At 49.2% G+C, this 15,760-nt stretch overlaps 1 protein-coding gene across 19 annotated transcripts in view; it reads left to right on the top strand.

The window, feature by feature from the left end:
* Nucleotides 1–15,760, top strand: part of KALRN (kalirin RhoGEF kinase) — a 654,958-nt gene that overhangs the window by 517,407 nt on the left and 121,791 nt on the right. For all 19 annotated transcript variants that reach the window (XM_067034412.1, XM_067034411.1, XM_067034409.1 and 16 more), the window contains one exon: nucleotides 5,080–5,326. In XM_067034412.1, the coding sequence (XP_066890513.1) occupies nucleotides 5,080–5,326 (247 nt within the window). The remainder of the gene's footprint in view (nucleotides 1–5,079; nucleotides 5,327–15,760) is intronic.

Below are 15,760 nucleotides of genomic sequence, written 5' to 3'. Positions count from 1 at the left end.
CTTAGAATCTGGAATAGGATCAATGTTTGGAAGTTAAACATCCATCCAAAACCACGATGCGGCCTCGGAGTTTTGAACAGGGCACGATAGCTCTTCCTGGTGCCCGAGTCACCTCTCACCTCTGTGGTGGTGAGAGACGGGGCTAAGGACACCCATCAAATGGGAATGTTGTTCATTGAGAGAATAACCAACGGGCTTATAGAAACGACCCAACGTACATCGTGAAGACAGAAAATAGGCTACTAAGGGGTCATCTTAGAGAAATCAGGGACTCTGCTAATGGAGAGAAAAGTCAAATGCTTACATTTCAGTCAGTAAAAAGGGTCTACACCACAAGGCTTGCTTTTCTCTTGAGAAATAGTTAAAGAGAGGACCTGATCGTAGTAGCTTTGTCTTCTCTGAGGAAGAGCATAACTCAGCTCAGTGGAGAGCAGGGCATCTGAAGTGCCGGCAAAGTCAGCAAGTTGCCTGATGACAGATCTACATGGGGTAATTTCAGAGTGAAGCCTGCAGGTGAAGAAGGGTGAGGCTGAGATAACACAGGATTTGCGGACAGATGGCTGTGGCAGCAGGGGGGAGAGCAGGTAGTTAAAGCAGGCAAAGAGGGGCCAGGGGTACCGAGGAAATTATGACAGTAGTCGAAGTTTAGAGCCATGAAACGGGAGGATGGGGCAAGGGGAGGGGAGGAAAGATGCATCAGAGAGGTAGGAGTGGAGGCTGGTTAGGGGAAAGCAGGAGGAAGCAGCTATTCAAGGAATTGACGCATCTTTAAGTCAGTATGTGGGAGAGATAGCCATTTCAAGGCAGAGAGAGAAAGTGTTAAGATGGAGGGGCTTCTGTGCTGCCTCCGCTGTGGCTCTACAGGGAGGGGTCCAGTGGCCAAAAGACAAGCCCAGCAGGGAGGCAAAGAGGGTAAATGGGCAGTGGTTTTCCAGCTCCATGCATGTCTCCGTGGTTAGTTAGTCAAGCAGGGGAACAGCTGAGAGACAGGTTATATGCGGCAGCTTTTTGTTGGGAAAGCACAAAAGGGGTCATCTCTGACAAGGGAGTGTTGAAAATGAAGCCAGATGTGAAAAATAATCTGCAGGCCTAAAAGGGAAAATTAGAAAATGAATATGCCAAGAAACATAAAATTAAAATCTAAAGATTTGCAAAGGAGGACATTAAAACAGTTCTTAAATGGCTATGGAGGAGAAAAGAATTAGGTGAAAACAAGAAATGTTCTTTGCAGCATTTTCTGCAACAGGCTGTTTGGACAAACCTATTTAAGTTCCTGGGACCACAGATTTAGCTCAGGGAGGGAGGTGGGAACTTCCTGAAGGTGCCACTCACTACAAAGGCAATGAGAAGCCATGAGGGTGGGGACACACCCACTGGTCCTTTGGAAATGGGAAGAGGAAGGAGAGAAAATAATGGTCCTGGGGCTCTGTGCGACACACGCCAGAATCGGACAGAAAGAAAAAAGAAACACGTGTACTTTTCTATGCAACTGCTAGTTCAGGATTTGTGAGGGGTTTGGGTTTATTGGTTAATGAGGGGCACATTCTGTGTAATTAACATTCAGTAGGTGGTGTGATGCATCGCAGTCCAGAAGGCATAAAGCACGAAGCCTGAATGAATTACTCTGAGGGTTGCTAGGAAAAGCCTCAAATGTGCCAAGATTCCTCAAAGATCTCTTGGCCCCTCTGCCCTTGACCCTTCCCCTAGCAGCAGGGACTCTTAGAACTTCCCAGTACTGTTCCTGTTGTGGGCTCTCTGAAGCAGTGTTTCTCAAGTGTGAAGCCCAAGTCCCCCGTGTACCCTAAAACTTCCCCGTTGCTCTGGGGAGAGGATAAGGGATTGTTCAGGAGGCAGCCATGCCTGACCATTGCCTCATCCGTTTCTCCTAATCCCCTCGACTGCCACTCTTTGGAATTCTCTCATTGCCATTGGGTGGGGACCCCAAGTAGTAATCTCTATGACCAAGCCCTTGAGGTGAGGGGAACCGGGACATCCACCCTTTATTTGACTCATAATGGGTTTGGCTGGATCTAGAGCTTGAGCACCACAGAAATGCCCATCCGTCATCTTCCACTTCCTCCTGTGTCTCTGGATGGGGCAGCCTGACAGCAGCACCTCGTGGTGTTTCCAGGCTTCTCTCCAGGACCTAGATCTTTGAATTGGACAAGCACACAGCCTGGCTCTATGCTCTCCTACCCCAACCAACCCTGGCCCCCTACCTGCCCATGGCTGGGTCTGGCTGTACCTGGCCCCAGGGGGCGGTGAACCTTGTGTCTGGGAACCCACCAGGCTCTTTGCAGCCAGAGCCTCAGGCCCTCTCTGCTTTGCCCCAGCCATCTGCAGAGGGCCACATCCGGCCCTGAAAAGGCTGCAGGTTACATCTCGGGCCCTGTGCACCCTTGGCCCCAGGAAAGAACCTGAGTACCTGAGGGTGGCACAGAGGAGACCTCCACGGAGGCATAGAAGCTCAGGAACAGAGCTTCTCAGAGTTAAGGAAATTTCGTGGTCATCTAGCCTAGCACCCTACAGATGGTCCATTCATAGAAAGTGGAATCAATGTAGTGGGCTGCCACCAGCTATTGCGAAAAAAGTTAAACAGAATATCAGAGTGCAGTTTGTGTTTCAGCGATACAGTTTTTCATATGTAGTGTAGACGCGTCAAGAATTGCAATCCAAAAAGCTTAAGAGACCTGATGGAGGTCTCCTAAAGCAAACTGAGAGGCACAGTAGCTCAAGCCACTGATGTCTTCTTCTCTCCACGTGCCTCCCACCCTCTCCAACCACAAACATACCTGAAAATATGTAATTTGCCCTGTGGTGTGTGGTTTAAGGAACATGGGATTTGTAGTCGAGGTCTGGGTTCAAGACTAGCTGGGTGACTGTGGGAAACCATCTAGCAGTGTTTCTCAAACAGGATCCCAAGGACCCCCTTTTCAGAATCGTGAGTTTCAGGGGGAGGGGAGGTTCCTTGTTAAAAATATGCATTTCTGGACCCTAACCCAGGCCTCCTGAATCATAATCTGTAATTGGGGGCCGGGGCAAGGGAGGGCCCAGCTAGAGTATCTGCATTTTCAATAACCTCCCATTGCGTGTGATTGTTACACACACCCAGTGTTCCAACCACTGATCTTGACATTTCTGAGCTTAAATTTCTTGATACAAGAGGTAGAGATGGAGTGGATAATGTATGTGAAGGTACTTTACACACTGTAAAAGCACTCCTCAGGCTTGAGGTATTCCCATCCCATGACATCCTTCTCTAAATGACACTTCAGGGAAGGTACCACCAAGAGTGGGGTAGTGGGGTCTGTGCACTTAATGGGACCAGGAAAGTTAAACGGAAAAAAAAATGAACCCAAACCATGTTTACTTCTTCTTCTGTCTCTTTCCATCTCCCACCTTCTGTCCTAAAGTTTCTCTGCTTGATCTAAGCCCAACGGCAGTACCGTGCCCATCCGTAGAAATGTGTTTAGAGAGGGCCCCGTGCTTTATGGTTGGTGACAATGCACATTGAGACCGTCAGTCTGATGCGTCATGTTAACCTTTTCAAGCCCACTGTAACGTTCAGCTTCGTTTAATAGAAAATTCTCACAGGCCTGAATGCTGAGCTTGTTGATTCCCTACTCACTGTGCCTAATTACACTGTGCTTAGTGTTCAGCAGAAGCCTCCCCGAACATGTGTGAAATAACTACCCAACATATCTGGACTAGTGCATGACTGCGGCTGCTGGTGCAGACAGTGCAGGCCCTCAAGGCTTAAATCAGAGATGTGCAGGCTGAAGGCGAGTTACCTGGAGGTGGCAGGGGGCTTTCCCCCAAACCTTAGGAACAGGCTGCCGATCCGGGCCCCTGGGCCTCCCTTTCTTCCCCTTCCCTCCTTGTCACCCTGCCCCTAAGTGCAGCAGCTCTTCCAAGAGGGAGGCTTTATGCTGAGTTCTAGAAGACAAATGAATAACTAATGGTTTCTCATGGTAAGAGTGAAAGTCTCAGTGTTCAGCTAGTAGAGGGTATTCCTATCTCGGAGTCTCTCTGCCCAGTTTTATTGGTTCTGCCCCAGGAGCATTGCCTGACCTGGAGGGAGGACAGGCTGGAGCATTAAGGACGGTGCCTAAGGAAGATGTGCCCCTTCTTCCCTGCCCATCTTTCCACTCTTCCTCCTGGTCCCCAGTGGCTGAACTAGTGTAAAACAATTCTATTCCCCTTCCAGATAAACAGTCTTCTTCTTCTGCCTTTGAGTTGAGGGCTCATTCTTTTTTTTTTTTTTTTTTTTTTTGTGGTATGCGGGCCTCTCACTGTTGTGGCCTCTCCCGTTGCGGAGCACAGGATCCGGACGCGCAGGCTCAGCGGCCATGGCTCACGGGCCCAGCCGCTCCGCGGCATGTGGGATCTTCCCGGACTGGGGCACGAACCCGTGTCCCCTGCATCGGCAGGCGGATTCTCAACCACTGCGCCACCAGGGAAGCCCAGGGCTCATTCTTTTTTATGTCACTAGTGCCTCCTATTTATGCTGATGGCTCCAGTGTAGGGATGGGGAGGGTTGCAGGGTTGAGAAGGAAGGGAGGTCTTCTCTTCCATTATTCCCAGTATCAACTAGAGTCAAGTGAGAGTGAGCGAGTTAGAAATGATGCCCAGAAGAGTCCGAGGCCTGGGAGTGCAGGCAGGCGTGGGGCACGGGGCGGAGCCCTTGGAAGAAGTAAAGGGACTACTGGGGAAGGGGTTGGAGGACACAGTTAGCTGGAAGCTTGGTAAAGGAATAATGAAAAGAACTCCAGTGGAACAAGAAGGAATTAGAAGCAAAGCCCCATTCTGGGCAGGCTCTAGACTGTTGCTGCAGGGAGAACAGCTGAGTAATTGAATGGCACTGTGTTAATTTCATGTTTTTTTCTTGTTTCCTTTTCTCTTCCCAACTCCCTTTCCCATCTTCTGCCTTCTCTGCACCCTGAATCCCATCTTTTCTATTTTCCTTTCCCCTCTCCTCTGCTCTCACGCACACTTTGCACCTTCCCCCTTCATCTCCTCCCCCCCCATCTCCTCCCCACATGCCTTCATGTTTTACTCTACCCCCACCCCACCCCCAAGCTCTCTGGCGGCTGTGAGTTGACCGTGGTCCTCCAGGATTTCAACGCAGGCCAAAGCAGCGAGCTGAGCATCCAGGTGGGACAGACAGTGGAACTGCTGGAGCGGCCGAGCGAACGGCCGGGCTGGTGTCTGGTCCGCACCACAGAACGGAGTCCCCCACAGGAGGGCCTGGTCCCCAGCAGCGCCCTGTGCATCTCCCACTCCCGAAGCAGCGTGGAGATGGACTGCTTCTTCCCCTTGGTGAAAGGTAGGTGTCGGGGGATGGGGAGGGATGTGGACCAGAGGTCGCTGGGGATGTGGCCTGCTTGTTAGAAGAGCATCATAGCACTCACTTGTCTCAGGAACCCGTTCTGACCTTGTGGGATTTCTCTGGGACCCACTTGTGAAGAAAGTGGCTTGCAAGCTTAAAGGGAAAGAGCTATGGAATGGCCATGTGACTGTGGAAAAGTCATTTAACCTTTCTGAGTCAGTGTCATCTTAAAAATGAAGATTGACTTAGATGACCCCTAAGATCTCTTCTAACTCTCCCATTGTATCACCCAACCCCCAGAAAAGTCCTCTTCTACCCATGGCCCAAAGCCTGGACTCCTCCTTTCCCTACTGACCCCCTCTCCCTCCACAGCTAATGCAGGCTCCCTGGACCCCTCACCCCTACCCAGCTGCTCATGCTTCACAAAGGACAGAGCAAACTGCAGGGGAACACACAGCACAACTGCGTCAGGTTTGACCTTCCCCTCAGCCCTGCCAGGGCCTGAGACACTCATTTATGTGCCTTTGACAGACAAATTACTGGAGCCTTGGCTTCTGTTTTATATAAGCTCTGTGTTCCTTCCACATGCTTGTTTATTCACTTTTTCTCACATTGGGCAGACTGAACCACTGAAAACAGTGATTCTCCAGTGTGAGGGGTGTCTCTGCACTGGCAGCATCAGCATCCCCTGGGAACTTTTAGAAATGCAAATTCTCAGACCCCAGTCCAGACCTTCTGGGCCAGAAACCCCAGGGGTGGGGGTAGGGATGGGCTGCGGTCTGTGTCTTAACAAGTCCCCAGGGAATTCTGATGCACACTCCAGTACGACAGCCACTGACTTCAGAAGTCAAGGCTGGCAGCGGCCTTGAAGTCACTCGTTTTACATGGAAGAAACTGAGGCCCAGAGAGGGACAGACCCAGAGTTCTCTTAGCTCTGAGCTTCCTTTTGTCATTGGTCAGGTAACCTGCATCAGGGTTTCCATGCAGACCTGTGCTAGGTATTTATGGGATGGGAAGAGGAAGGGACCTGGTTCTGTTGGGAGGAAGGGACAAAGGTCGCCACGGAGACCTGTAGATGCTACAGGACTAATTACCTCGTGAATGTTTTCCTTGCTGGGATTCCATTGGGTCCATCTCAGAAGCCTGGCCTCCTCCTCTCCTCCATGAGCTGGCTCTAGCAGGTTGCCTCACTGGTGCTGCCTGGCTCTTCCAAGGGCCTCGCAGGGGGCGGGGCGGGGGTTCCATCTGGAGAATGGCAACTAAAACCTGATTCTCCTCCCTCCCCACGCACCTGTACTCCCCTCTGCCGGCTTAGCCACCCCCCCGCCCCCGCTTCTCCGCCTTTCCTCTGTGTCAGGAAGTTGTGTGGCATCTGCCATTGCAGGTGCAGCTCCTCAGCCCTCTGAAGTAGCCCCTAGAGAAACGCATGGGACCAGGGAAGGGAAAAGCAGGGGATCTCGGGAGTACGGTTCTGTTTGAAGTCTGACCGTGGGGAAAACGTGGGCACAAAGAGGTTAGAGTTGGGCATGTGAAATGAAATAAGATATACAACACACTTAGAACAGTGCCTGGCACTCAGTACATCCTAGGTGTCATGATAAGTTACAGTTTTTATATCACTTCCATAGATTATTCAGCAAAATGACTAAAAACTCCCATCTCCAGAGACGAATGCAAGGACAATGATTTATTTGCTGGGAAAGGCTAACTGGTCACTCATGTCCAAGTGTGGGGTGGTCCGGCAGGAAGGGCTTGGCTACAAGGAGAGACCGGAGGCTTCTGGCCCTAGGTCTGGCCTCCCTGGTGCCTGTCTGGGTGCACCCCTCCCTGGCCCGGCTCAGCGGGGGACGTGGGGGCATCAGGGCAAGAAGTGCGGAGGGAGGGGCGTTAGCAGAGAGTTCACTGAAAATGGAGCTGAGGATGCGGGGCGCAAGCTAGAGGGCAGAGAGAACACAGGGAGTGTGTCACAGAACTTTCCAGCTGCCTCAGACGCCATCATGGCTTCTTACAAGCGCCCCTCCCAGTGCCTCTATCACCCATTTCCTTGGCTCTTCCTGTTGGCGGTCCGTTTGCTCTCTCCCAGCATAGCGTGAGCTCTCACTGGCCCCTCGCCTGCGCAGACTGCGACAGTCAGGCTTAAGTCTCTGTCCTCCATGGAGCATCGCTAGGCTACGGCCCTGACAAGACCTGACCTCAGCTGGAAGTCTGTGCTCTGATGCACACGCCTCAGCTTGGAAAAAGCCCCTCCCCTTCCCCCCAGGGCCTGCCCAGAGCACTGGCCTCTTAGCGGAAATTCAGTAAGCTGTTCCTTCTCCCCTCCAGCTGGCTGCCTGCTGGCCGCCTGGCCTTCTCTCCTCTCAGACTGATGTGTCTCCAGCAGTTGCTCCACCTTCTAAGTTATGCCCAGCGGGACTGCGGATGAGACGTTCTGGGGGTTGTGGAATAGGACGGGGCCTCCTCCGGTGTCGCTGGAGGTCCGAATCCATTTCTTGTTCAGTCCTTAGAAGGCAACTGGTCCTCTTAACCTTCGAGAGGGTGTCAGGCCAGTGCTCCTACGGGCTGTGAGAAGCACGGGGTGTCCATGTGATGTGCTGAGTGCTCAGGCCATGACTGCAGAAGATCCCTGGAGTGTCAGCACGAGGAGGGGACTTGGAGAACCACTAGAGCAGGGCTCTCAGCCCTGGCCACGTAGCATCCCCTGGAAGCTTTACCAAATGACAAGGCTCAGACCCCACCTACAACAAGTGGCATCAGAATTTCCAGAGTGGGCCAGAGTTGTTTAAGTGCTCCTCAGGTGAATCCAAGGGACAGCAGGGTTGAAAACCACTGCACTGGCCAGTTTCCTCTCTTGTAGGGGCACCTTTGGGCATAGGAAAGCAAGGTGACTTCCCTGAAGTCACAGGGATAGTTGGTGGCAGAGCTGGAGGAGACCCAGGGCTCCCGCCTCCTTGCCCTGCACCACACATGCTGCCTGCTGGGCTTCCTAGAGGCCAGAGGCCCTTTCTCCAGTCTTTCCCTCCTGTGCTTTCTCAGGAGACAGTGGTTGCTTGTTTCCTCTTGATATATCTGTGGCAGCACTGTTCGTGGAACTGTGTGACAAAGTAGAGCAGCCTGCCTTTCCTCTTATTTTAATGCCCCCCTGACATTGTAGAGCTTCTCCCTTGGGTTGGGCCCTGTGGACCTAGTCATTCTCTTCCTAATCCCCTCTCACTTTCTCAGCAGTAAGTGGAGAGGGCAGCCCCTCCCAAGGGACAAAGATTTTGTAGCGGTGGTTTCAATTCTGGGTGCATCTTAGAACCACCTGGAGGAGACTTTAAAAATTACTGATGCCGGGCTTCCCTGGTGGCGCAGTGGTTGAGAATCCGCCTGCCGATGCAGGGGTCACGGGTTCGTGCCCTGGTCCGGGAAGATCCCACATGCCGCGGAGCACCTAAGCCCGTGAGCCATGGCCGCTGGGCCTGCGCGTCCGGAGCCTGTGCTCCGCAACGGGAGAGGCCACAGCAGTGAGAGGCCCGCGTACAGAAAAAAAAAAAAAAAAAAAAAAAATTACTGATGCCTCACACACCACCTCAGACCAATTAATTCAGAGCTGCCAAGGGCCTGGGCATCAGTATTTTTTAAGTTCCTTGGTAATTCTAATGGGCTGAGAGTCACTGCTTTAGGGGTTTGCCACCCCCCAAGTGTCAGGCTTAGGAGGGACTTAAAGATCCACTGGTAGGGGCAATATGCAGTTATATAAAGAGCTCCTACAACTCAACAACAAAAAAAACAATTAGATTTTAAAATGGACGAAGGACCTGAATACACATTTCTCCAAAGAAGGTATACAAATGGCCAGTAAGCCCATGAAAAGATGGGCAAGATCACTGATCATGAGGGAACTGCAAGTCAGTATGGCAGTGAGAACCACTTCATACCCATCAGGAAGGCTATTATTTTTTTTTCCACAAACCATAGAAAATAACAGGTGTTAGTGAGGCTGTAGAGAAATTGGAACCCTCGTGCCCTGCTGGTGGAAAAGTAAAATGGTGAATTGCTATGGAAAACAGTATGGGGTTCCTCAAAAAATTAAACATAGAATTACCATATGATCCAGCAGTTCCACTGCTGGGTGTATACCCCAAAGAATTGAAAGCAGGGACTCAGAGAAGTATTGTTTGTACATCCATGTTCATAGCAAAGGTAGAAGCAACCCAAGTGTCCAAGGGATGCATGGTTAAACAAAATGTGGTATATACATATAATGGAATATTATATAGTCTTAAAAAGGAAGGAAAATCTGACACATGCTACAACATGGATGAACTTTGAAGACATTATGCTAGGTGAAATAAGCCAGACACGAGGACAAACACTGTATTATTCCACTTTGTGAAGTAACTACAGCAGTCAAATTCATAGAAAGTGGAACGGTGGTTGCCAGGGGCTGGGGGAAGGGGAGGAATGTGGAGTTAGTGTTTAACGGGTACAGAGTTTCAGTTTTGCAAGATGAAAAAAGTTTTGGAGATGGATGATGGTGATGGTAATACAACATTGTGAATGTACTTAATGCCACTGAACTGTACCCTTTAAAATGTTTTTTTAAAAAAGCATTGGTCCTGGGTACTTCTGCCCCAGGTTCCAAAAAACAGTCTAGGTTCTTCTCCACCCAGCTCTATAGGATACCTGTGTTCCTTTTCTTTTCCTGTACAGTTTTTGCCCTGGCTCCAGCTGAGCACCTGGAGAAGCTATAAGGAAACACCTGTTTGCTTAGCCAAACTAAACCAGGGCCAGGTGAGCCCTGGGGCAGATGTCCTGGAGGAGAGGGGCGGTGCCCATGGTGACCCGGGCTTGTTTACAGGGAGTCCTCTCTTATGGGGTCTCCTATGATTTCTCCTGTTATCACCTAGATGGCCTTAGGAACAGCTTACCCAGGCTGGGGAAGGTGTGAGGGTACGGAGCAGTGGAGAACAATGGGCTCTGGAGGCATGTACCACCAACAGCCTGAAGGTGCTGAGCAAGTCTGTGATACTGTGGACTTCAATTAAGTGTGACGTCAACTCGTAAAAATACCTGACACTTATTGACTCTTACTATGGGCCAGGTTCTGGGTTCGTGCTTCAATGTTTTCCTCATTTTACAGACAAGGAAACCAGGTCTTAGAAAGATCAGGTAACTTGCCCAGAGTCACATAGCTTACTAGAGGGAGATCTACATTTGAACTCAGGTCTGTCTGTTCCCCAAGGTCTCACTCTTCACAATGCTGTACGACCTCCCAAGCCTGAAGGCGTTTGAGACAGCTACTTTAGTTTACTATCCTTCACTCTGACTCAGCTCCCTTGGATTTAACCAGTCTAGCTGGGTGAAGGTTGAGAGAACGTGAGCCCCATACACAGGGAAGCACATACTGCCCTCCCACTCTCTCTCTCCCCTCTGGCCTCCCGTGCTCCCTTCCCTATGGGCAGTGGCGGCAGACAGATTTCATCCTGTGTGTGCTTTGCCCACTAGAAAGAGCCTGGTGTCCCTGGTGTCCCTGGTGTCCCAGAATGGCCCTGAGCAGCACTCTGGCTAGCAGGCTGAATGGGGTCCAGCTCTGCTAGGGGCCAGCCAACCGCTGGAGATAGTCCAGCCTGTCCAGCAGATTCACTGCAGGATGGGAACCCCCTGCACTTTCTGCTTCCAGGGGCCAAAATGTGCCTTTCCTATCTCCTCTGCTATCAAATGCAGACACTTAAAGGCTCCTCCTGTCTACCGACTCTGGAGGGTCTACTACAAGTCTCTCTCTTGCTTTTCAGTGTAATTCTGCATTAGGAGCAACTAGGCAACAACTAACTCTCACGGTTTCCGTTTACTCCATAACGCCACCCATGGGGCTGTACCACGGGAAGCTGAGAAAAAAATTGAAGGATGAATAGTCCCCAAACATTGCCTTTCAAGAATGAAGTGACATGTTAAAACTACAGCTTGTTGGTCTCCACTCCTGCTCCATTTGCAGAGGACCACATCTGTGATTGACCAGCTGTGAGGCAGCCACTTTGAAATCCAGGACTCACCCCCCACCCCATAGGACAAAATTATATATGAAAGTGTGATGAATGAGGATGGGAATAAGTTTCCATGCCAGCCTACAAAATTTTATTTAAGAGTAACATAACTGGGGCTTCCCTGGTGGCGCAGTGGTTGAGAGTCCGCCTGCTGATGCAGGGGACGCGGGTTCGTGCCCCGGTCCGGGAGGATCCCACATGCCGCGGAGCGGCTGGGCCCGTGAGCCATGGCCGCTGAGCCTGCGCATCCGGAGCCTGTGCTTCGCAACGGGAGAGGCCACAACAGTGAGAGGCCCGCGTACCAAAAAAAAAAAAGTCTCTGTTGGATGGTCAGCCAAGCATTACCTGAGCACTCCCAGAGATGGGGAGCTCCTTACTTCTAGAGGAAGCCTGTTGCATTTTAGTACCATTCTAATGGTTAGAAAATTCCTCTTACTTAGTGCTGAAATGCAGATACTTTCTGCCCAGTCTCCTCCTAGTCTCTCCTCCCCAGCCCCCGACTTGAGAGCCACCAGTCATAATTCTCAGACTCCACCTCCTTCTGTTCTTCATCTAGAGCAAAGTAATTTGATTTGCATCTAAAATGATAGACCCTTCTTTCCTTGGGGAGAATTTCATTAGAGCCTATCAGTTTCTCCGTACATCTTTTATTAAATCCTTAGAGCAGAAAAAAACATTATGGATTAAATTCAACAATCCTAGCTTGTTTAAGGTGATTATTTGCGTGTGTGGTTTTTTATTGAAGTATAGTTGATTTACAATGTTGTGTTAGTTTCAGGTATACATATTCTTTTCCAGATTCTTTTCCATTATAGGTTATTACAAGATATTGAATACAGTTTTTTGTGCTCTACAGGATACTTGTTATTTATCTAATTTATATATAGAAGTGTGTATCTGTTAATCCCAAACTCCTAATTTATCCCTTCCCCACCCCCTTTCCCCTTTGGTAACCATAAGTTTGTTTTCTATGTATGTCAGTCTATTTCTGTTTCATAAATAAGTTCATTTGTGTCATATTTTAGATTCCACATATAAGTGATATCATATGGCATTTGTCTTTCTCTGTCTGACTTACTTCACTTAGTATGATAATCTCTGTGTCCATCCATGTTGCTGCAAATGGCATTATTTCATTCCTTTTATGGCTGAGTAGTATTCCACTGTATGTATGTGTGTGTGTGTGTGTATATATATATATATATATATATATACATATATATATATACCTATATATATATATACCACATCTTCTTTATCCATTCATCTGTCAATGGACAGTTAGGTTGCTTCCAAGTCTTGGCTGTTGTGAATAGTGCTGCTATGAACATTGGGGTGCATGTATCTTTTCAAATTAGAATTTTCATCTTTTCCGGATAGATGCCCAGGAGTGGGATTGCTGGATCATATGATAACTCTATGTTTAGTTTTTAAAGGAACCTCCATACTGTTTACCCCTGCACATCAGTGCCTTGGTCTCTCACACACCTCTGATCTCATCTCCTTTTCTCTGGGCTCAGGCTTAGTGGTAACTGCCTTCCACTCTGAGTCTCTCTATGGGCTGGTCTTTTTTCCTGGTTATTCCCTGCCATCATTCATATTGTTACTTGTTCTAAAGTAGCATTTTTATTACCTTTTATCCATATCCTCCTGATTTACTTCTAGAATCCCTTCCAGTTCTAAAACGTCTGCTTTTTTTCTCTCCACATCAGGAGAGAATCACTTTAGCAACCTAAAGTGATTAACCTAAGTATCCTATGTTTAATCCATCCAAGCATAGCATAAATATCCTCATTTTGAGGTCCAATTTATTAGGTTTAACCACATGAAATTGCCATTTTGGTAGTCAAAACTGGTTGAAAGTCAGCAATTTTAAATGGTTCAATCTAATATGTTATAATCAGCCTATCTTTTTCATAGAAGTGTACTTGCAAATCTTTGAGAAAACAGGGGAGGGCTTTGCACTCAGGGTGTCAAATGGACCAGGAAGAGGACAGGGTGTGGAATGACTAGAAACTCACCTCATCTTAGTCTCTGCATCTATAAGGGAAGCTGACAAAAATTACCCATTTCTCAGAGCTGCTGGGAAGCTCAGAGGAGGCAATGTTAAGGAAAAGTGATTTTAAACTGCGAAGTTGGTCTTTTTATTATGTGTGCAGGCTAATCGTTTAGAATAAAGCAAAAGCGACCCTGCTATGCACAAGGCTTTACAATGGTATGTGGTAGACCATACAATGACATGATGAGAGGCGTGGAATAACTAAGAGTCTTGGGGTAGAAGACCTGGGGGGTCTGAATCCTGGCTCAGATACTGGCTAGTTGATAACCTTGGACAAGATACTTAAGATCTATAAAATAGGCAATAATGCCCACTTCCCTTGGTTTGGACTTCTAGCCTATGCGTACCACTCTAGAGGCAGTCAATTAATGTTAATTTCCCTGCCAGCCCTTTGTTCTAGTTCTGATACCTCTGTACGGAGGCATCTAGAGTATTTCCAGCCTGAATCTTCTCCAGGGGTCAAGGGGTCAAGGTTCTGTTTCTAGTTCCATGCACAGGTTTTGCAAAGACCTGACATTGTCTCTACTCTGCACCCTCCCCTCTCTCTCAGTTTGCATTCCTGGCCTACTCTGGGCCCTTTCTGCAGTCTACCAACAGCAGGTCCATCTGGCTCTATGATTTCCCAAGAAATAATGGTTTACTCGTCTCTTCTAACTTTCTTTTGTCTTCTACTCAGTGGGTAGAGATTATATATGACATATTTAAGCTGAAAATTCAACTTATTCCCTGGCTTGTACCTCTCAATGCCCTGTTCTTTCAGTGATTAACTCTGGTTGTTAAAGGTAACGTTCTGACCACACCATAGAGATGGGCCAACCTAGTGAGGAGGGCTGTGCTGAGATGTTGAATGTTGGGCTGGGCATGTAGGTGTCCTTCCTCAATTCAAAGAGGAGAAGGGCATAGGGCAGTTTTGTAAAAACTGCCTTATTTTATTTATTTATTTTTTATTTATTTTTTATTTTTGCAGTACGCGGGCCTCTCACCGCTGTGGCCTCTCCCGCTGCGGAGCACAGGCTCCGGACGTGCAGGCTCAGCGGCCATGGCTCAGGGGCCCAGCCGCTCGGCGGCATGCGGGATCCTCCCGGACAAGGGCACGAACCCGCATCCCCTGCATCGGCAGGCGGACTCTCAACCACTGTGCCACCAGGGAAGCCCTGCCTTATTTTATTTTTAACTGAATTTCTTCCACTTACCTGTCTATGTTAGGATGGGCCAAAGATGGCTCAATAGTAATTGACCAACTGGAAGCCCTCCCAGGACAGTTTCAGGAAGAGGGAGATATAGGTGCCATCCAGTCCACACTCTTCCCTCCTTTTTTTCCATTTAAGACTAAGGGAGCAACAAAGACAATTAGAAATTGCCCTGAGACTACTTTGTTCTGGGTGAGATGTCCTCCCTAGGACCAGCTACCATCTTTCTGATACTATTTAGGACTTCAAAGGGCTTGGAATCAAGGCCTCAAATAGGAAAATGTCAGGCCAGGCCACATCCTCCTTTAAGTACACCCCAGTGCAGTGCTGCCTCCAAGGAGGACTGGCACAGGAGGAGATGTTGCATTATCAAGAGAAGGAACTGATGTCTCTGGGGCCTCCTGCAGAGATCCTGCCCCTCTCCTTTTTGTAGGTGGCCTGCTGAGACTTAGCTCATGCCAAACACCTGTTTCAACAGCACTTTCATGCCTCCTGATGTCCACTGTAAATCTGTGAAATCTGCCTGAGGATGATGCCTCTTATCATCCAGAGCGGAGGGAGGGTGAGGCTTAAATAGCATCTTTGCTCCTTGGAGCCTCGTGAGCAAGCTCAGAGCTGGTGGAGCTCAGAGCTAAAATGAGAGCCTCGGATTCAATCCTAGAGAGGAGAGGTTGCCAACGGACGGTGCTTGCCTAGGAGAAGGTGGGGATAGATGACAGAGAGGAGGTCACTCCAGAAAACAGAACTTTCCCCAAAGAGAAGATGATGCAGTTTTCTCTTACTAGAGCTAGCTAAGCTGAAACCACCTTCCTCCCAAAAGAGCAGGGGACCCAGAAATGACAGGCACTGGATGTGGCTTGGGAAGCAGAGAAGGAGCGACAGTGGTCTCGTAGCTGGGGGTGTGCCCAGCCTATCTGCTTAGGGAAGGTCACAGGTGAGAGGATCGTAGAGGTCGCGAGCAGCAGTCCTTGCAGGCCTAGGCCTGAGGAGCTCTCAGCAGCGGGATTCTGATGCTGCTTGGCCAGTGTCAGGATCCTCCTCAGGCCACCTCAGTGCCTTCCCCTGTGTCACTCAGACCTTGAAAACAGCTACCCCTCTTCCAGGACCCTTGTGGGATTGAAACTTCAGTCTGAACCCAAACTCTGCAGCATGTATGAGG

This window comes from Kogia breviceps, chromosome 5, assembly GCF_026419965.1.
Source record: "Kogia breviceps isolate mKogBre1 chromosome 5, mKogBre1 haplotype 1, whole genome shotgun sequence".
Taxonomy (NCBI): domain Eukaryota; kingdom Metazoa; phylum Chordata; class Mammalia; order Artiodactyla; family Physeteridae; genus Kogia; species Kogia breviceps.
The sequence above is the reverse complement of the archived record's forward strand: the minus strand, read 5'-3'. Positions and strand labels throughout refer to the sequence as shown.